The following is an 18,918-nucleotide window of genomic DNA, read 5'->3' on the forward strand; positions in this document are numbered from 1 at the left end:
GATGAATGAATGAATATTTCTCTCTATTCTCCAGTGCTCCTTAAGCACTGACATTGATAAAATTAATCTTAATACACTTTTTTTTTGGTTTCTCTTCCAAATCCCAGAGTCAGTGAACCCGAGTCTGAGTCAGAGAGTGAATAACTGGTCAGAGAGAATGTGGTCCTGTCAGAGATGCTAAAGCAGCACCGTTGCCTCCTGATGGCACATCACTCTGCTGGTGAAAACAGTAAAAAGAACCGCAATCATTTCCCACACAGGGGTCGCAGTGGAGCGCACTCAGAACCAACAAGGAGCGGCGAGCAAGGAGAGGCCAGGAAAACAACCCGGGGCAGTGAATGCCTCACCCTTTTTACAGTATGTCTTTCTGCTGAGTTGTGGTCTTTCAACGGGCTGCACTATTGACATTTGTTTTTTGGACACGCACACACACACAGACACGCACACACACACGGACAGGGTTTTGTCGTTTGCCCTTGAAGAGTTCTGCAGATCCAGAGCGACAGCAGAGGCTGTTTGAAGGCAAAACCAATAAGAAAAAGAAGAGAAGGAAATATCACAGCACAGCTTTTGCTGAGCAGCCGCTCCCTCTTCTCCCTTTCTTGGTTTGATGTCTCTTTAAGACTTTACTTTGAAAACTTGGTATTAGAGGCTTTCTTTTTCATTTATTTCCAAATAGTTTGATCAGATGTGAGTGGTAATAAAGTGGAAGCCGCGGGTCTGTTGATTAATTTTTAAAAATGAGTTTAAAGTCATGAGAATAGAATACATGACCACTAAACTTGGGCAAAGAATTAGATAAGAATGAAATATTATTTGAATTAAATTCCAAAAATAAGAAAAGACAATTTGCATTAAGAAAAAAACAAAAAGGGGAGTAACGGTTTGAGTAGTCATGGCAACGATATGACCCAAAAAAGAAAAAAAAATGTGTCCTGGGCCTCTTTGGGACTCTTCCCAGCTGAACTGTGGTTTAAAGTTACAATTAGATTTGATTTTTATTATACTTGCAGGGAAAGGATACCAAGCGGCGAGCACACCTGGAGTCGCTGAGGCGACAGGAAGCTCTTGACCTGCTTCATGAGCAGCGTCAGGTGGTCTGCAGCATCCTCCCCCACTAGCCTCAGGAAGACGCCATACCTGAAGACACAGGAAAGGGCATCAAGATTTTCTTAATTTTTTTGGTATGTATTCATGACCTTATCCTGAAGTCTGTCCAACTCTCATTGGACGAGAGACAGGATCCACCTTCACCAGCCAAACACAGGCAAAGATAGGGACAAGCAGCCATTCACCCTCTCATTCACATGTCTGGATAATGTAGGGTCTCCAGTGGACCTCCTACATGTGTTTGGGCTGTGGGAAGAAACCTGGAGAACATGGAGACTCCACACAGGAGGGCCTCCTGTGGGAAATCAACCAGGGACCTTCTCAGTGGCCTTTTCCAAGGTACTTCCACGTCCTCTCTGGGTGATTCTCATCTCACCTCTTGCTACATTGACTTTCTTCTGCTTCACATCAATTTATTGCTGATATTTCCACCATTTAGAAGACAATAGACGTATATTTATTGAGTACAGCATAAACAATCCTGTGTATTTTCCCACTTCTTTAAATTATGCAATTAGAAAGCGCTTTCCAGATCGATGATAATCTACGACGCTCACACACTGTCTTCTGGTGGTGGCAATCATCCAATCACAGCGCACCTCCTGCTTCTTCTCCTTCTGCTCTCCAACTTTATGGCTAGAACGCTCTCTCCGGGGTGAGGGGGTGTCGAGGAATATGATATTGTCGGCATAATGAAGCAGCGAGGTGTCATTCAGGAGGGAAAACGACCAGTGCAAAGACGTTAACAAAAGTCAGAGGGCCCACTTGCGGGGAAAATTAAAGAGTGGATCAAATGTTACGTGTGCCGGCGCCATCGGGGAAGGGGATGCGACTTCAGCAGATGTCAGGTCAGACAACCGGCAAAGAATAACGGCATTCCTTTGGGTTCCGGCAGCAAACGCATGATGATCACTGTCCATCAATCCCTTCCCACTGATTACACAACAACACACGCTCTAAGTGAACCATCAGACGGCACTAACGGCAACGCCGCGCCATCGGCTGGATGTTCTTATGTTTGACTTATGTACTCAGAGAAGTTGAATGGATTAATATTCGGCAATATGACAGATATTCTTCAGAGGTCATTGAAACTGCTCTCCTGAAATTGTTTTCAAGGACTTTTCCAGGACATGCTAGCAGGTGATACGCAACCCCAGCCATCCATGCTAGCAGAAGTTCTCCTCTAGAGTCTTTTTCATGCTTTCATGCTGTACTTTTACCCAGAATGTCTTTCAAACCGTTATTTATTCGTTCATCACTCACTCATTGATACATCATCCATAGATGTACAGTCATTCATTCTCACTCATTCTGAGGAGACGTGCAAATCTGATTGGCTGGGAGGGGCTGCATGGGGCGCAACACTGGCTAGCTTTGAGCAAGTGCTTGGCAGTCAGGGGAGGCAGGAGAGGGCATGCTTCACTTGCCAGTCTTGGAAAGAAAAAAATATAAACTGCAAAAAAGAATTAAATATTTAAATACCTGATAATATTTATCAGGTATTTTTCAATTCACTTCACCAGTTTTAAACTGTTTTTTATTCAAAATGTCTGTATTTTGACATTTACTGTTCAAATACTGAAGAGATGCGTGGTGAGGCCACCGATTTTCGAGCCTCAACGTAGATTGCGCAATGACCGCTGACTGCTGGCATGCTCTGCACTATGACGGTATTGCTGTCTCTCTGTATGTCACTATTCAAATGTTGTACACTTTTGCTATATGAACTACATTTCCAATTTGTCATCAACTGTATGTGTGTTACTAGTTTCTTGTGCTGAACAACCATAAAACAGCTGCAAAGAGCCACTAAGTGAGGCACGTAGTTCTCTTGCCTCATGGTAGGGGGAGCTTGTGATTCAGTGCCTTGCCAGCCATGAACCTCAGTAAAGGTCACTGCTTTGAGCGCTACAAAGTAGTGACGTTAGGTGAGGTTCATGGCTGGTGAGCCTCTACCTTTGAGCTAGCCGGTGTTGTGCCCCATGTAACCCTGTCATTGATGACAGACAGGTCAAGCGTGACCTCTGCCCCGTTTCCGATCACCCACGAGGCAAGGAGAAAGCTTTTACACAACATTTGATATTTCTCACTCATTATCCGGGTTTTCCAGGACATGCTGGAACCCCGAGAGCCAAACATGATGATCTGTGGAAAATGAAAATACCACAGCGCACTCCGTGAGCAGTTTCATCTTATTTCTCAACAATGGCATCTCCCGGGGATGTTGTTTTTCCTGCGTCAAGTTCTCTGGGAAACATTTCAACAGCCGCGGCATCATCACTTCAAGACACCTTGCCGGAGTCCCAGTCCGGTGCTTGGAAAAAAAAAGGCACATCTGGAGTGTGCATGGCTTTGTTTATTCCTAAAACGGAGTTAGCAGCTCGCTGGGTGCACACAGGCAAGTGAAAAAAAAGTCCTCAGTCGGGTTGCTGTGGCAAATACTGGGCGGCGAGCATACCTGAGACACATATTTATTCCAAGGGTTTCCACCGAGGAGAGCACGGTGCCTGTCACACTCCGCTCCTCCACTGTAAAAAAAGACAATTAAAGAAACGTGGTCATTACCCAGCCGGACACCACCCACAGAAGAGCTTACTCGCTTCTTTTTCTTCTGTAGCTCCCCAAGGATCTCACGTGGCTCGGTCCTTCACAGACTCGGGGGAACGTTAAGACTTGCTTGATTTCAGTGGGCCGACCAGATAAGGGGCTGCTGAGGTGATTGTCTTTCTGGAATTGCTTTTTTGAGACGATTCAGCTGATGTGAATTCAAAACAGCTGGCCGGACGTTGGCGTCCTGATCCTGGATAATCAGCCACTCTCGACTGGTTGGGTTTCAATTAGCGCTTTTTTAATTATTGCCTTTTCAATTAGCACAGATTAGATTGGCACAAGCATTGCTAACGCTGGAACGAGTCAACCAGCTTTGACATATCTACTCTATGTTTTCACAAAAATAATCATTTTAACTGTTCATTCATCATGTACATTGTCACTCTGGACACAATGTAGGGTCTCCAATGAAACTCCTGCATGTTTCTGGATTGTGGGAGGAAACTGGAGAACCCAGAGGAATCCTGTCCTTTACATCATTCTGTCCCAAATGATCCAATTTATAAACAAATGTAACTTTTCAACCACCAGGAAAATTTCATCCTCGCAAGAAGCCCCGTTTGGAAAATGGAAGACATTTTCAATTATTTTCATCTGCCTTTTTTTGCAAACTGAGGCTAAAAAATGTCTCAAAAAGTGGCTAGTTTTCAAAGGCCCTGGTCTTGTAGCTCACAGAGTTAAGGAAGATATTTTGCTTATCATTATAAGGTCCATGTAACTTTTGCATGGGATCTGATGTTTGCAGATTACATTGTGATGTGTAGTGAAAGCAGGCAGTAGGTGGAGGAACATCTAGGAGGAGAAGGTATATCTGGAGAGACGGTGAATGAGGAAGTGGAGAAGGTGGAGGACTTTAGGTACTTAGAGTCAATGATCCAGAGCAACAGAGAGGGTGAAGGTTCGGAGAAGAGGTGAAGAAATGTGTGCCAGCAGGCTGGAGCAGGTGGACAAATGGGTATCGTGTGATAGAAGAGTGGGAAGTAAAGGTGGAGAAGATGGCAGTGAGAGCAGCCATGGTGCCTGGTTTGGAGTCACTGAGAAGTTAGGAGGCAGAGCTTGAGAAAGCAGAGAGGAAGATCTGGAGGTTCTTCTTTGGGAATGGGGAAGATGAAGAGGATCTGAGGGACGGCACGTTAGATGTTATGGATATAAAGTCACACTGTGATGGTTTGGACATGGACAGAGGAGGGATGGAGGATATCTGGGCAGAAAGATGCTGAGGTTGGATAGAGAGGTCTGGAGGAAGACCAGGGAGGAGGTTTATGGATGGAGGGGAGGGAGGACAGGAAGCTAGTTGGTGAGAGGAGAGGAAGCAGAACAAAGATCAGATGGAGGCAGATGATTCGCTGTGGCCACTGAAGGGAGCAGCCCAGAGGGCAGGAAGAAGTAAAAGCTCTTGTCAAGGTCACATTTTTACTCATAAGAGCCAAGGGGAGTCACAACTCAAGTGTAAACAAATCTAGTTGTCTACTTTGAATACCTCGTGGGTCCTGGGATGAAGAGGTTCCTGGGCAGTTGAGAAGTACTACATGAGACACGAGGAGCTGCCCTCTCTGTCACCCCTCGCCAGTTCTTACTCAACACCACCCACTGCTCCAAATCATAAAAATTATCTCGTGTTTCTTGGAAGGTACAGATAGAAGTGTCTGAAGAGAGTGGCCATAGAAGCAATCACCGCTCAAAGGCCAGATAGCTTGTTTCCAGAAGCAATTCTGGACCCATTTCAGTCTCTGGGAAGCGAGACTATTACATTTGCGTTAACTGCTCCCTGCCTGCAAGAGTCTGCCAAAGATAGGGTAGAAGTTTTTCACGCTTGTCATTATTTATTGGATGGCAAGGGAGTGGAGAAATTCTGGAATCAGGAGATGGCGATGCGGGAAAGGCAACAGATGCAATAGCGACACGGCTTCTGATGAAGACACAGATGGTGATTCAACATCTGACTAATCACAGGCCATCCGATCCTGACTTATGGCATTAAAGGAGAATAACAATTGCTGTTGCTGGGTTCAGTCTCATCTTTCCACTGCTTGGATGTTAGCATCGTTAAAAAACACCAATTAGCATGTAATGGAGATCGCATTTAACCCCCACCCTTCACCACCCACCACCACTTCTCCAGCATCCTGATAATGTGGTCCTATAGTTGTAATCAAATTATCTAGATGAAAAGACCTGGCATCCATATGTGTGGCAGTCACTTTTTGGGATTCAGGTTACTCATTCATTTATTTATTATCTGTACTTCTTGTCCTGGGCTCAGGGTGCACCCAATGACAGCTGGGTCACCCTGTCATCGAACAAGAGGCGGGGTTTACCCTGGACTGGTCAATCACATGGCCACATATCGAGGCATACAACTTTTGACCCTCTCACTCACAATTCATAGAGAAACATACATCCACTGATCCTCTCACTCACATGTCAAATACAGGCATACAACTATTGACCCTCCCATCCACAGGGTGGATTGACCATATTCATTCATAAGTCATCTATTCACCCTTTCATTCCCGCACCTGAGCATTGCCGTGTCGCCACTGAACCTTCTACATGGTTTAGACTGTGGGCAAAACCTGGAGAACCCCCACAGGCACGGGGAAAACATGGAGACGCTGCACAGAAAGCACCCCTTTTGGAATCCAACCAGGGTGAAGCGGAAGCGTGAGTCTTTGAGCCACCATGCGGAATTATTGGCATTATTGTGTCTCAATGAGCTCAAATGGTAAAGAGAAATTAAAAAGGTGCATCAAAAAAGGAGTGAGAGTCACAGGAGGTCAAGTAAAATGCCTGACTTCGGTCTACTTTTTTCTGGGATGTGAAGCTGAAGTTTTGGGGTGTCTGGAAACAGGAGTGTTGGCTCTTCAGAGGAAAGAAAACAACAACACATATAAAAATATATTTCAAACCAAAGAAAACAGAACTTCGGGCCCCAGAGGAAGCCTGTCTGGATATGAAGGACTCTTTATCAGGAGACAATCACAGAGGAATACGGAAATAAATAAAAACAAGATCTTATATCTGTAATGTAACTAATACTGAGTGTTCTCTTTCATTTCCACTTCCACCCTCATGTCATAATGTAATCTTTGCAAGCTGAAACGGTATTGTGACTTGTATTTTTATTTATCAATATTATTGCTTTGCCTTTATGGGCCTGAAATTTGCCTTCAGTCCCACAGTGTGGTTGCACGTCAGCTCTAAAGCCATTGTCTTACTAGGGATCTCACATTCACACGCATGCCGGCAGAGTAGCCACACAAGGTGCTAACCATATCGTCGGGAGCAACCAGTTCAGTGTCTTGCCCGAGGATACTTCAGCATGCAGACTGGAGGAGCATGCCGACCTTCTGATTGGGGGGACATCTCTATTTTTAAGTTTGCGCCAGTTTTCAGCCCAACTTGAAGAGTTTGAGAAACAACAAATAGAAAAAGAGACTGGTTGGCTCCTGACCTGGATGGTAGTAGTAGACTCCCTGTCAGGGAACTGGTATTATGGTGAGCTGAAATACCAGGTGGTACTTTTAAAGTAGCCACTTAAAGTATCCAAAAAGACTGTGGTCTCTAATGTAGACATGACTTTCACACGTTTTATGTTCTTTGTGTGAAGAACCAAGATGATAGATGCGATGGTGAGGCTGTGCTGTATCAATGTATGGACTCTCAACATGGTATCAGACCAAATATAAACTAGGGGAGTTACTGCTCTCCTTCGAAGTCAGGTCACTGGGGCAGTTGCCAGAGCAGAGGCCCAGACTTCCCTCTCCCTGGCCACATGGTCCGGCTTTTCTGGGGGGAAACCCAAAGGCGTTCCCAGGCCAGCCTAGAGACGTAGTCTTTCCAGGAGTTATCCTGAGCCACCTCATCGAACTCCTGTCTATGCAGAGGAGCAGCAACTCTACTCTGGCCGAACTTCTCCCGCTATCTCTAAGGGAGAGTCGGGCCACTCTCCAGCCACAGTCATTTCGGCCACTTGTATTTGCAATCTTGTTCTTTGGGTCGCTACCCGGTTCTTTGGGTCACTACCCTCCTACCCTCATCTCACCATAGGTGAGGGTAGGAGGGTAGAGCCACCAGTAAATTCGCCTTCTGGCTCAGCTCTTTCTTCACCACGATAGACCAGTACAGAGTCTGCATCACTGCAGATGTCACACCCATCCGCAGGTCCATCTCCCATTCCTTCGACCCCGAGATACTTGAACTCCTTGAAGGGGCAGGACCTCTTCCGCAATCCGGAATGGGCACTCCACCTGTTTTCGGTTGAGCACCATGGTCTCAGATTTAGAAGTGCTGATCCTCATTTCACGCAATTCACGTTCCGCTGCAAACGTCTCAAGCCTTGCTAGGAACTAACTAAAGTGTTCTAATCATGACAAGTTCCTCGGATCTGCATTTTTTTGTGATCATGCAGCAGGGCTGCTTTGACTGAGCGGAGATTACATAATACAGTACATCCAAATCCAGTGGGAACCCATCAGAGAGAAAGATGTTAAGCGTCTGTAAGCGGCAGCAGAGTGCGCTTGTATCTTCAAGCGCACAATACCGCCCGAGTACTCGCTATAGATATCAAGAAGTACAACAGCTGCGAACATAGCCCCCCAACTCCGAACCCAAACATCCAGACGGGAGGGGCCGGTGACTGACAGGCAGATTAAAAGGAATTTTTATGCTCAGAGCACGGTGATGCTGATCAGTGAGAACATGTTTACAGTGTTACAGTTGCCAGCCAGCTTTTCATTGGTTTGTGTCTGCCTTCCATTCAGGTAAACCAGCTAAAAGTGCTCAGCCGGGCTGATCCGTGTTATTGCGTCTTCCAGCTCTTTGCCAAGATAAATAAATCAAAAGGCTAGTGCGGTGGGGAAAAGATGGTTGGGCGATGACAGAAATCCACTTAAGGATTCATTGAAGAGCTCACGTTATCCCGGGATATTAAGACATAACCCTGGCATGAAAGGCGACCGGCCAATTTCATTAGGCAGCCAAAATAGACGAGTGAGCTGGACAGCCGCCATCAGGAGTCGGGCGGCATCAGGAGATACGAGTCGGGGGCAATAACCGGCAGAGGTTAATACTTGGCAGATGAGTCGGCTTCGGCTGCACAATGGGAGTAGTCAAGGAGGGTCCAGAGAAAGCTGGCATGTACCAGGGCCACTAAGATGATCCTCAAACTCCATCACACAGCAGTGGTATCACAAAAGGTGTACACGAAGGTGGTGAGAGCAATCGTATTCTCCGGTTTAGAGGCACTGAGGAGAAGACAGCTGGAAGGGGTAAAGATGCAGAGGTATGAGCGGGACCAGAGCAGAACCCGAGAGGAACAGCGAGGCTACAGTAAGTGGAGAAGGTTTCTGGAAGAAGGGGAAAGAGGACAGGAAGTTAGTTGGTGTGAGAGGAGAGGAAGCAGAGCAGAGAGTCAGATGGAGGCAGATGATTGGCTGTGACAACAGCAGCCTAGAGGATAAGAAGAAGTAAAAGTTCTTGTCAAAGTCATATTTTGACCCTTCAGAGCCAAGGGGAGTCTCAACTCAAGTGTAAAGTAATCCAATTGTTAACTTTGAAGACCTCGTGGATCCTGGGATGAAGAGGTTCCTGGGCAGTTGAGAAACACTACATGAGGCACTGCCAAGGAGCTGGCCTCTCCTCTACCCCTCACCACCTCTTACTCAACACAATGGATGAGTCCATCACAGGAACTGGGAGCTCTAGAGGAAGACTGGAGTGGAGGTTAATGGATTAGGGGAGCACAGGGAGTGAATTAGTGAGAGGCTTAGATGGAGGTAAGTGATGGGCTATGGCGAGCCCAGAAGGGAGGTGGATCACAGGAGGCCCAGGCATCACCTCGAGCCTGTGGCCATCAACATGACCTAGGGAGGTTCAGAGGGACTGAGGATCCTCTGTGTAACAGCTGCGAAAAGCTGCTGCTGATGTTCCACCGGACTGTTCCCACAGCGCAGCATCAAGTAGAAGGACGCCTTAAGTCTGGTCAAATGAGTGAGGAGGTCACAGAGCTCCTGTCCATCACCAGACGAGCAGCAACAGTGACAGGCCATCATCACCTACCTGCTCCAATGACAGACTGAGAAGATCACTTCCTACATCAGTAGTTTCCCTCGCCATCACCAAGATCCAAGCAGAGATCCAATCCCACATGATTACTGGAGACAAACCTGGAGATGCATACCAATGCAGGTTGGGTACCTGCCATCTGATTGAATGAGCTGGGGTTGCATCTCAGTAACGGGTCTTAACATGCTCTAATGCTCGTCATTAAGATTCCCCGTCCGCCTGGCGTCCATGGAGACGTGACTCCAACACCCAGCTCATCCCCCAAGAGCGTCGGGCGGAGGAAGTCATCGGTACAAATTAATACCGCCTCCCAACTTTGGATCCCTTTCTCGTCCGGGAAAGAAAGGCTTTCTTATTAGCTGATCTAATTTGGAGTCATTTATTCATGAGTTTATTCTAGGAGAGCAATTACAAGGGTTAGCCGTGCATGAACGTGTTGAAAGGGAACGGCGGCCATGAAACATTGGCCGCCATTCTGAGCCTGAGTGGATCGGAATATCAGACACGGAGGGTAACGTTAGTGTTAGCGCCTCTAATAACAACCTAACACAATGGCTCTCATCCCCACAGCGGTGGAAATGTTTGTTGTCATAGTGACAGCTTTATTCCTCCTTCTGTTCTCCTCCTTCTCCTTTCACTGCCGGTCTCATCCCTTCATATGTTCCTTTCATTTCTACTTGTTAATTTTGTTATTCAGCTAAATAATTTGAATAAACCAGAAAAAAAGACCTCATCCCTTCATCCTTCTCTCATCCATCCATTAATCCATCCAGTTAGAAATTCCCCATTAACATCCTCCATTTTTCCGTTTTCTGCATCGTCTAGTTTCTTTTAGCAGCAACGCCATCATAGCTACATTATTAAAGATAGTAACAAACGGTTAAACATCTAAACAGGAGGCAGAGGTGAAGATGTGGAGGTATGAGAGGAACTCGAGAGGAAGAGCGAGGCTACAGTCAGCCAAGAGAGGCTGACAGAGGAGGTCAGAAAGGAACCTCCATGGATTCCACGGAGGTTTGCAGACAATCATGTGATGTGATACCAAGAAGCAGGTGAAGGAACATCTAGAGAGGTGAATGTATGAACTGGAAAAGAGAGGGCGGGAGGTTAGAAGGAAAAGAACCCAAGAGGAACAGCGAGGAGAGGGTGGAGAAGAGGTGGAGTTTCCTCTTTTGGGAGTGAAGAGGACGGAGAGTTTCAGGGATGAGTCCATCAGAGGGACAGGAGATAAATTCACACTGAGATGGTTTGGACATGGACAGAGAAGGGATGGGGAAGATCTGGGTTGACTAAGGTTGGATATCCCAGGCAGGGGTCTTGAGGAAGATCATGTTGAAAGTTAACACTCCCTGTACTCGCTGCTCTGGAAAACAGTGATGCTCCTCCCTCACTGCAACAAATACGTACCCTAATATTGGAGGGGTCTGAAAAGCCAATCACAATAATGACACTGAATCCCAAAGAACTTACGGGATGTTGCAACATATCAGAGACAGTGACATTCCTCTCAATCGTCACCTGTTTGTCATTCTATTTTGCACCAGTATGAAAAACAGCACTTGGCTAGCTTCGGGAAATGTTTTTCATTTCGCTGCTTGCTAATTAGCAGCACTTGCTTCTCGCCACCATCATCAGTTTGATGGGGTTGTTTGGCCCACCGGCTGGCAAACAAGCAACCTGCCCAAGGCTTTCAATCTTCAGATATGTTTGAAATGCAAAAGCAACTTGTTTTAACCCTAGGGGGTCGAAGAGGAGGGTGTAGACAAGGAAGAATTTCAGCAGGATTTTCCCCCTGGATGTGCATTAGCTAGGATTTAGTTGTTACATCTATCCCTGCTACTGCTGCTCCTGGTAACCGCCCCCCTTCTGCAGGTGCATCAACATCCTATGAACCTTTCCAGAAGCCAAAACAACAAAAACAACCAACAGGAAGTCCCATCGGGTTCATGCAGACAAGGTCCTTGTGATAATTCAGAAATACAGAGGTTCATGTGTCATGTGTCAAAATCCCCTTGTGTAGGAGAATAAAGTTGATCAAATTGATTGCTATGTCAGAGCCGCCATTTCCTCAAGGTTCTCTGGTTTCCTCCCACAGTCCAAAAACATACTGGAGGCCCAGAATTGTCCAAACATATGAATGAGAGAGTGAACGGTTGAATGTTGGAATTCCGTTTCCACGGCATGACTAACACCATTTTATGACATAAGTCGGAACTCACATCAGAGTAAGTTTCGAACGCAAACTAAAGAAATTGAATGTTGTGCAATCAAATATGGCATACAACCGATGAACTTAAAGAAGGTGGTGTTTCGTCACAAACGCCAAATAATAGAACAAGATCCTTTTAACAAATTAACGGGAGATGGCAACTTAATCATGATGTGCCGAAGGTCAAGAAAGCTGTAAACTGAGGTGAATGAATGATTCATCGAAATGTGTGTATGTGTGAAATTAAACCCTGTGTTTGATTTTAGAATTAACCAACGGCTCCAGTTTCCTCTAAACCAGTGTTCCCCAAATGGGGGAACACAGGTATACCGTGGAAAAATGCCCACTTTCACGTGACTGGTCCAAAAACAATTTATTCAATGCAAATAATGTGTCTTGGTACATCTATCTATGTGGGCAGCACGCAGTGACAGGCAAAACAATGAAATCCCCTTCCACTAGAAGGCAACGGGTCGTGAAAGAATCTGCAGTTGCTCAAACAGCAGAGAAATTAGCGATGCTTCCAGTGAGACAGCAACAGTGATATGTCATGGATAAATATTTGAAAAGAAAAAGTACTCAATCAGGACCCTCTGGTCCTGAAGAACATTATGCCACAGATGAAGGCCAACATATGAGCAGAGGTCAAAAGAAAGTAAGTTGGATTGCGTTTGTATTCATTTTTACTGGAGAACCCACCAAGCCGACTCCGTTGTGCCTGGTGTGTGGGAAAAAGCTGCTTCCAAGCAATCTTAAACGCCATCTCCTAACTAAACAGCCTTCACTTCAAGATAAGAACACAGACAATTTTGTTCATGTGCATAAACAGACTGAGAAACAGGCAGTTGTTGTTGAGGAAAACCACCAGGACGAGTGAGAAAGCTCTGAAAGCGAGCTACAAAGTTGCTGAACTCGATTCATGTCTCAGCCACAGTGTGTGGCTGAGGCATGAATACTACCTGCCTGCAAAATCATGATAGAAGAAATGCTTGACCCTGGTGCCATTAAAGAAGTAGCCCAAGACTATAGTTTAATTCTATTTAACTAAAAACATTTGCTACATATTTATTTGGTGGCGTGCCTTGTAATTTTTCGAATGTAAAATATGTACTGGGGCTCAAAAAAGGTTGGGAAACACTGATCTAAACATCCAAAGTTTGCAATCTCTATATTTTTCTGTTTTTTTGGAGGGGTTAGCCGATGACTGGCAACATGCGAAAGAAATTAACATGGTAGGATTTTACATGATAGGAATCCGCCATCACCGTCATCAAATATGGAGCCAAAGACCGGTCTTTTGTTGCCTTCCCAACGCTACGGTCACCTTGAGGATAATTGCAGGAGCTGCTACTGACCTTTGCGCTGAGGCCAGGGGAAGAGGCGCTCTCCAGCCAAGCCCGACAAATGTACCACGACCTTCTCCAGGAAGTCTGCAAGCACTGTGGAGGGGGGAAAAAAAATCAGACTACAATTTGTACACTCTGGTGCGTCCTCGGCGAGCTGAAGGCCAGAGGAACACCCAAACAAAAGGAAGAAATTATGCCACTTCGTGTCCTCGGCCTATTTTTAGGGAACATCAAGTCACTAATGCTAATACGCAGCCACTGTAAGCGGTTTGGAAAAAATAAATAAAAAAGATAAAAAATTCCCATTAGCCTTGTATTATGCTTGTTCGCAATGCTGATGACTCGAGCCCAAAATCTGATAAATGGGGGCAGGCAGCTCGAAAACAGGGAGGCATTACATCTACAAACATCTCTTGACAGAAGATTACAGTTCACCAGACAGAGCGACTGGAATACCATCGCCGGGCTTTTTGCGAGCATGCATGTAATGATACCAATTTGCCCCCCGAACCCTCACCTTCACCTCCAGCTCCAACCAATTGGCCCGCAAAAAAAAAAAAAAAAAAAAAAGATAAATAAATAAATATATATGTATATATATATACACACACACACACACACACACACACACACACACACACACACACACACACACACACACACACTCACACATATATATATAAATGTATACATGTGAACATGTAAACTCTAAAACTAAAAGGACGGGCCGTGATGTGCTGAGAGTTCTGTTTCATTAAATTATTCATGTCTGTGGAGGCGCTCAGTCATCCAGATCATGGTCAATTCTTGTTAAAATCTTATTGTCGCGTCCTCTACAATGGATAGACCAAAGTAACCTCGACACAAACAGATGGTTCAACATGGGACAGCCCCAACTTCAGAACAGGACTCCACGGTCCATCTCCACCTGAAGGATAAGGACAGTCCTTTGAAGACCTTCTGGCTGTGAGGCGGAAGCTAGGAGTTGACCAAGTGCAGACCATTTAAGACCTGTGTAACATTAATAAATACTTGATGTGTCATCTGGAAGGAGAGTAGATAAGGAGACTTGGTGGTGGAATGAGGAAGTGCAGGAGTATATACAGAGAAAGCGGTTCGCGAAGAAGAAGTGGGATACTGAGAGGACTGAAGAGAACAGACAGGAGTTCAGGGAGTTGCGGCGAAAGGTAAAGACAGAGGTAGCATAGGCAAAACACAGGGCGTACGATGACTTGTATGCTCGGTTGGATAGTAAGGAGGGTGAGAATGATCTATATAGGTTGGCGAAACAGAGAGAAAAAGATGGAAAGGGTGTACAACAGGTCCGGGTGATTAAGGACAGAGAGGGAAATGTATTGACAGATGCTAGAAGAGTGATGGGAGGATGGAAAGAGTACTTTGAAGAGCTGATGAATGTGGAAAATGAAAGAGAGGCAAGGGTAGAAGAGGTGACTATTGTAGTAGTCAAAGTAGCAAAAATTAGTGAGAGTGAAGTGAGGAAGGCATTGAAGAGGATGAAGAGTGGAAAAGCAGTTGGTCCTGATGATAAACCTGTGGAGGTGTGGAAGTGTCTAGGAGAGGCAGCAGTAGATTTTCTGACTCGATTATTCAACAGGATCTTAGAGAGTGAGAAGATGCCTGAAGAATGGAGACAAAGTGTGATGGTGCCTATTTTCAAGGATAAAGGGGATGTGCAGAATTGTGGCAACTACAGAGGGATAAAGTTGATGAGGCATACAATGAAGTTATGGGAAAGAGAAGTGGAAACTAGACTGAGAGCAGAAGTCAGCATTTGTGAACAGCAGTATGGCTTCATGCCTAGGAAGAATATTGCAGATGCAGTATTTGTGTTGAGAATGCTAATAGAAAAGTACAGATAAGGCCAGAGGGAGCTGCATTGTGTTTTTGTAGACCTAGAAAAAGCATATGACAGGGTGCCAAGAGAGGAGCTCTGGTATTGTATGAGGAAGTCTGGAGTGGCAGAGAAGTATGTTAGACTGGTGCAGGACATGTATGCTAGTTGTGAGACACTGGTACGGTGTGCTGTAGGGGTAACAGAGAAGTTCAAGGTGAAGGTGGGACTCCATCAGGGATCAGCTCTGAGCCCCTTCTTGTTCACAATGGTGATGGACAGGCTGACAGATGAGGTTAGACAGGAATCCCCATGGACCATGATGTTTGCGGATGACATTGTGATCTGTTGGGAGAGCAGACAACAGGTAGAGGAAAATCTAGAGAGGTGGAGGTATGCTCTGGAAAGCAGAGGAATGAAAGTTAGTCGCAGCAAGACAGAATATATGTGTGTGAATGAGGGGAACTCGGGTTGAACGGTGAGGCTACAGGGAGTGGAGCTCAAGAAGCTGGAGGATTTCAGGTACTTAGGGTCAACAGTCCAGAGCAACGGAGAGTGTGGAAAAGAGGTGAAGAGACAGGTCCAAGCAGGTTGGAATGGGTGGAGAAAAGTGTCAGGGGTACTATGTGATAGAAGACTTTCAGCCAGAATAAAAGGAAAGGTGTACAAGACAGTGGTGAGACCAGTGATGATGTATGGACTAGAAACTGTTACAATGACCAAAAGACAGCAGGCAGAATGAAAGGTTGCAGAGATGAGGATGTTGAGGTTCTCTTTGGGAGTGACCAGGATGGAGAGGATCAGGAATGAGTCTATCAGAGGAACAGCACATGTTAGATGTTTTGGAGAGAAGGTCAGAGAAGCCAGACTGAGATGGTTCGGTCATGTACAGAGGAGGAATAGAGAATATATTGGTAGACGGATGCTGGAATTGGAGCTGCCAGGCAAGAGGTCTCGAGGAAGACCAAAGAGAAGATTTATGGACTTAGTGAGAGAGGATATGAAGGTAGTTGGTGTGAGAGAGGAGGATACAGAGAATAGAGTTAGATGGAAAAAGTTTACTCGCTGTGGTGACCCCTGACGGGAAAAGCCGAAAGAAGAAGAAGAAGAAATAACATTAATAAATACATTTAAAAGTATCCCTTCAATAATGAATGTAACATTAATAAATACATTTAAAAGTATCCCTTCAACCTGATTTAAAGGATCTGGACTATTCTCTCCAATGTAGACACAGATTCAGAGAGACCAAACAACCTCTGCACAAATGGCTGGTCCAACATGGGGGAGCCACCAACTCAGGACAGGACTCGATGGTCCACGTACACCAGAAGGACAACAGTCACCTTTTGAAGGCAGCAATCTGCGTAATCTGGCCAGAGAAGAAAGATGGTTCCAGAGGAGTCAAAGAAGCCATCTTTTCAAAATCCGAAAAACATCTCTGAGGAGGGGGGCCTCAGACGCAACCTTTCACCGACATCCAAAGCCATACTGGGATCAACACCAAGATGGACCAGGGCCTTCTGCACCCTCCAAACAACCAAGAAGGATCCACCTCACTGGTGGTAACGTCTACCTGAGCCTCAGTCAATGAGTTCCATGGACTCCTTTGGTTTCCCTCCTTTGTTTATCTTTACCTTTTCCCATTCCAATCCAGATAATCCACAAAACATGCTGCTTTGTCTCCAACGAAGGACACCTCCGTTAGCATAACAACCCCCTTAGACCTAGTTTCTGCACATCAACTCTTGAATTTACATAACAAACCACCATATCCTAGACCTGCCACCAACCCTTGAAACTCCCCACAGGAGATCAGAAGTGAAGAAGCCTCTTGGATGAGGGCTGAGATGTCCTCAAGTGAAGGAAATGAAGTCCAGTTGCCAGGAAAAGAATTAAAAAATTTTTGCATTCATTCATTATCTACACCTCTTATTCTGCACTCAGGGTCTGGGGGGAAGGGAGTGAAGCCCAGCTGGGATTGGTTTCACCCCGGACCAATAACAGGGCCTCATATAGGGACATACTACCATATCGTGTACCCAGAAGAGTGAGTGAGAGGGTGAATGGTCAGAGGTCTCTATATGCTGTCCTGTGATTGTTCCAGGGTGATCCCAATCATGGCTGGGATCGGCTCCAGCCGCCCCCCTCCAAACCCAAACCAAGGGATGAATAATCTGTGAGTAGATGCTGGAGCTGCTCTGGGCCCTTCATCTCCACCATCAGTATATTTCTTCTGACACCTGTCATCAAAGTATCTATAGTTTTTCATGTTTCTCAGGTCTTTGAGAGGACCCACAATCTATGGTGCCTCCAGGACATCATGTCATGTTTTTTTGTCAGCATCTTCCAGGCAGGTGGAGAGCTTCCCTTCGAGATGAAAGGTCTGGAGACACCGGATGTTCCTCTGAATTCATGTCATCCCCCTGAGACCACTTGATTCCATGCTGTTCCAGATTGGATAACTCAGCAGGAGCAGAAAACTACCAGCAGGATTCATGTTGTTGACTGCTTACCCCGACTGAGAGGAGGTCCAGGAGGAGGAGGACCATAATGGGATCAGTGGACGCTTCCAGTTCCAGGAAGTAGCGTCCTCATGGGGAACCATTTAGTCTCCTTTTTGTGAGGGACTACAGTAAGGTCCTTCAGCTCAATACTCAAATACAGACCAGCGAAGAAGAAGAACACGACGCAGACAACATGGAGGTGGAAGCTGCCACAGTGTTCACGGAATAATAACCTTGGACAATCAGATGGCTTGAAGTGTTTATATCTTCTCCCTGCACTATGAAGAACCCCGTTAGAGGTCCACCAAGCATCAAGAGATGGTCTTGTTCCTGACAAGGTTCCTCCAGTGAGAAGACAACTAACACAGCAAATTTATAACCAGTTCAGATCATCTGCGCTGAAAAGGCGGATTAGTTTTCACCTCCAAGTTGAATGAAAAAAACCCTGGGAAATAATCAGAATCTGCTCAGGCTGCGAATCGATGCTTTAACAAACCCCAACGGAAGTCACCTAATGCGGTAGTAAGTGTGCAAACCCCGGGGTCCCTTTCACGCTGCTCTACTTCAGCAGCCAAATGCCGGGTTCTGCATGGCGGATGATTGGCCATACAGCCGCGTTTTCTGCAGCAGACGGAAGCTAAAGAAAATAATGAATCTTGATGGCGGTGAAAAGCTTTAGATTGGGCGGACGTCATTCCCTGACCGGGGTTCGGTGGTGGTAGAGGAGTGATGAAAGGAAGTAATCATCACCAAGTAAGCGCATAAATGGCAATATTGTCAGGGTCTCCTTCATTTGGGAGTTTTTTTTTTTCTCCTCACCGCCGAATTGCGGCTCTTTTTTTCAGCTCCTGACGCGAGAAGCGAAGGCGTCGGTGACATTTACTAGCAGATGTCGATGGCGGCGAGGGATTCTTAAAAGCATTGCCGACAAGATTCAGCTGTCGTAATGAGATGGTGTGTGTGTTTGGTGTGTGTGTGTGTGTGTGTGTGTGTGTGTGTGTGTGTGTGTGTGTGTAGCCGGATTGCTTCTTGAATGTTATGTTTAAATGGCCTGATGCAGAGGAGCAGGTTAAATGGAGGAAAATGATTGGCTGGAGCAATCCCTTGAGCAGAACAACAAGCCACGTTAATATGGCCACGATCTCTGTCGATGAACCTATAACGGAACCTTCTTCTTCTTCTACTTTGGGCTTTTCCCTTCCAGGGGTCTCCACA

At 45.8% G+C, this 18,918-nt stretch overlaps 1 protein-coding gene across 8 annotated transcripts in view; it reads right to left on the reverse strand.

Moving 5' to 3' along the window:
- Positions 1 to 18,918, reverse strand: part of tbc1d32 (TBC1 domain family, member 32) — a 100,403-nt gene that overhangs the window by 21,304 nt on the left and 60,181 nt on the right. For 7 of the 8 annotated variants that reach the window (XM_086167350.1, XM_086167354.1, XM_086167349.1 and 4 more), the window contains 3 exons: positions 13,354 to 13,437; positions 3,572 to 3,641; positions 1,025 to 1,140 (listed from right to left, as the gene is read on the reverse strand). In XM_086167350.1, coding sequence (XP_086023476.1) covers positions 1,025 to 1,140; positions 3,572 to 3,641; positions 13,354 to 13,437 — 270 coding nt within the window. The remainder of the gene's footprint in view (positions 1 to 1,024; positions 1,141 to 3,571; positions 3,642 to 13,353; positions 13,438 to 18,918) is intronic. The other variant, XR_015107698.1, reaches the window with a different exon arrangement.

This window comes from Fistularia commersonii, chromosome 20 (assembly GCF_037954325.1).
Source record: "Fistularia commersonii isolate RoL2024-O1a breed Wild chromosome 20, RoL_Fcom_v1.0, whole genome shotgun sequence".
In the NCBI taxonomy this organism is placed as follows: Eukaryota; Metazoa; Chordata; class Actinopteri; order Syngnathiformes; family Fistulariidae; genus Fistularia; species Fistularia commersonii.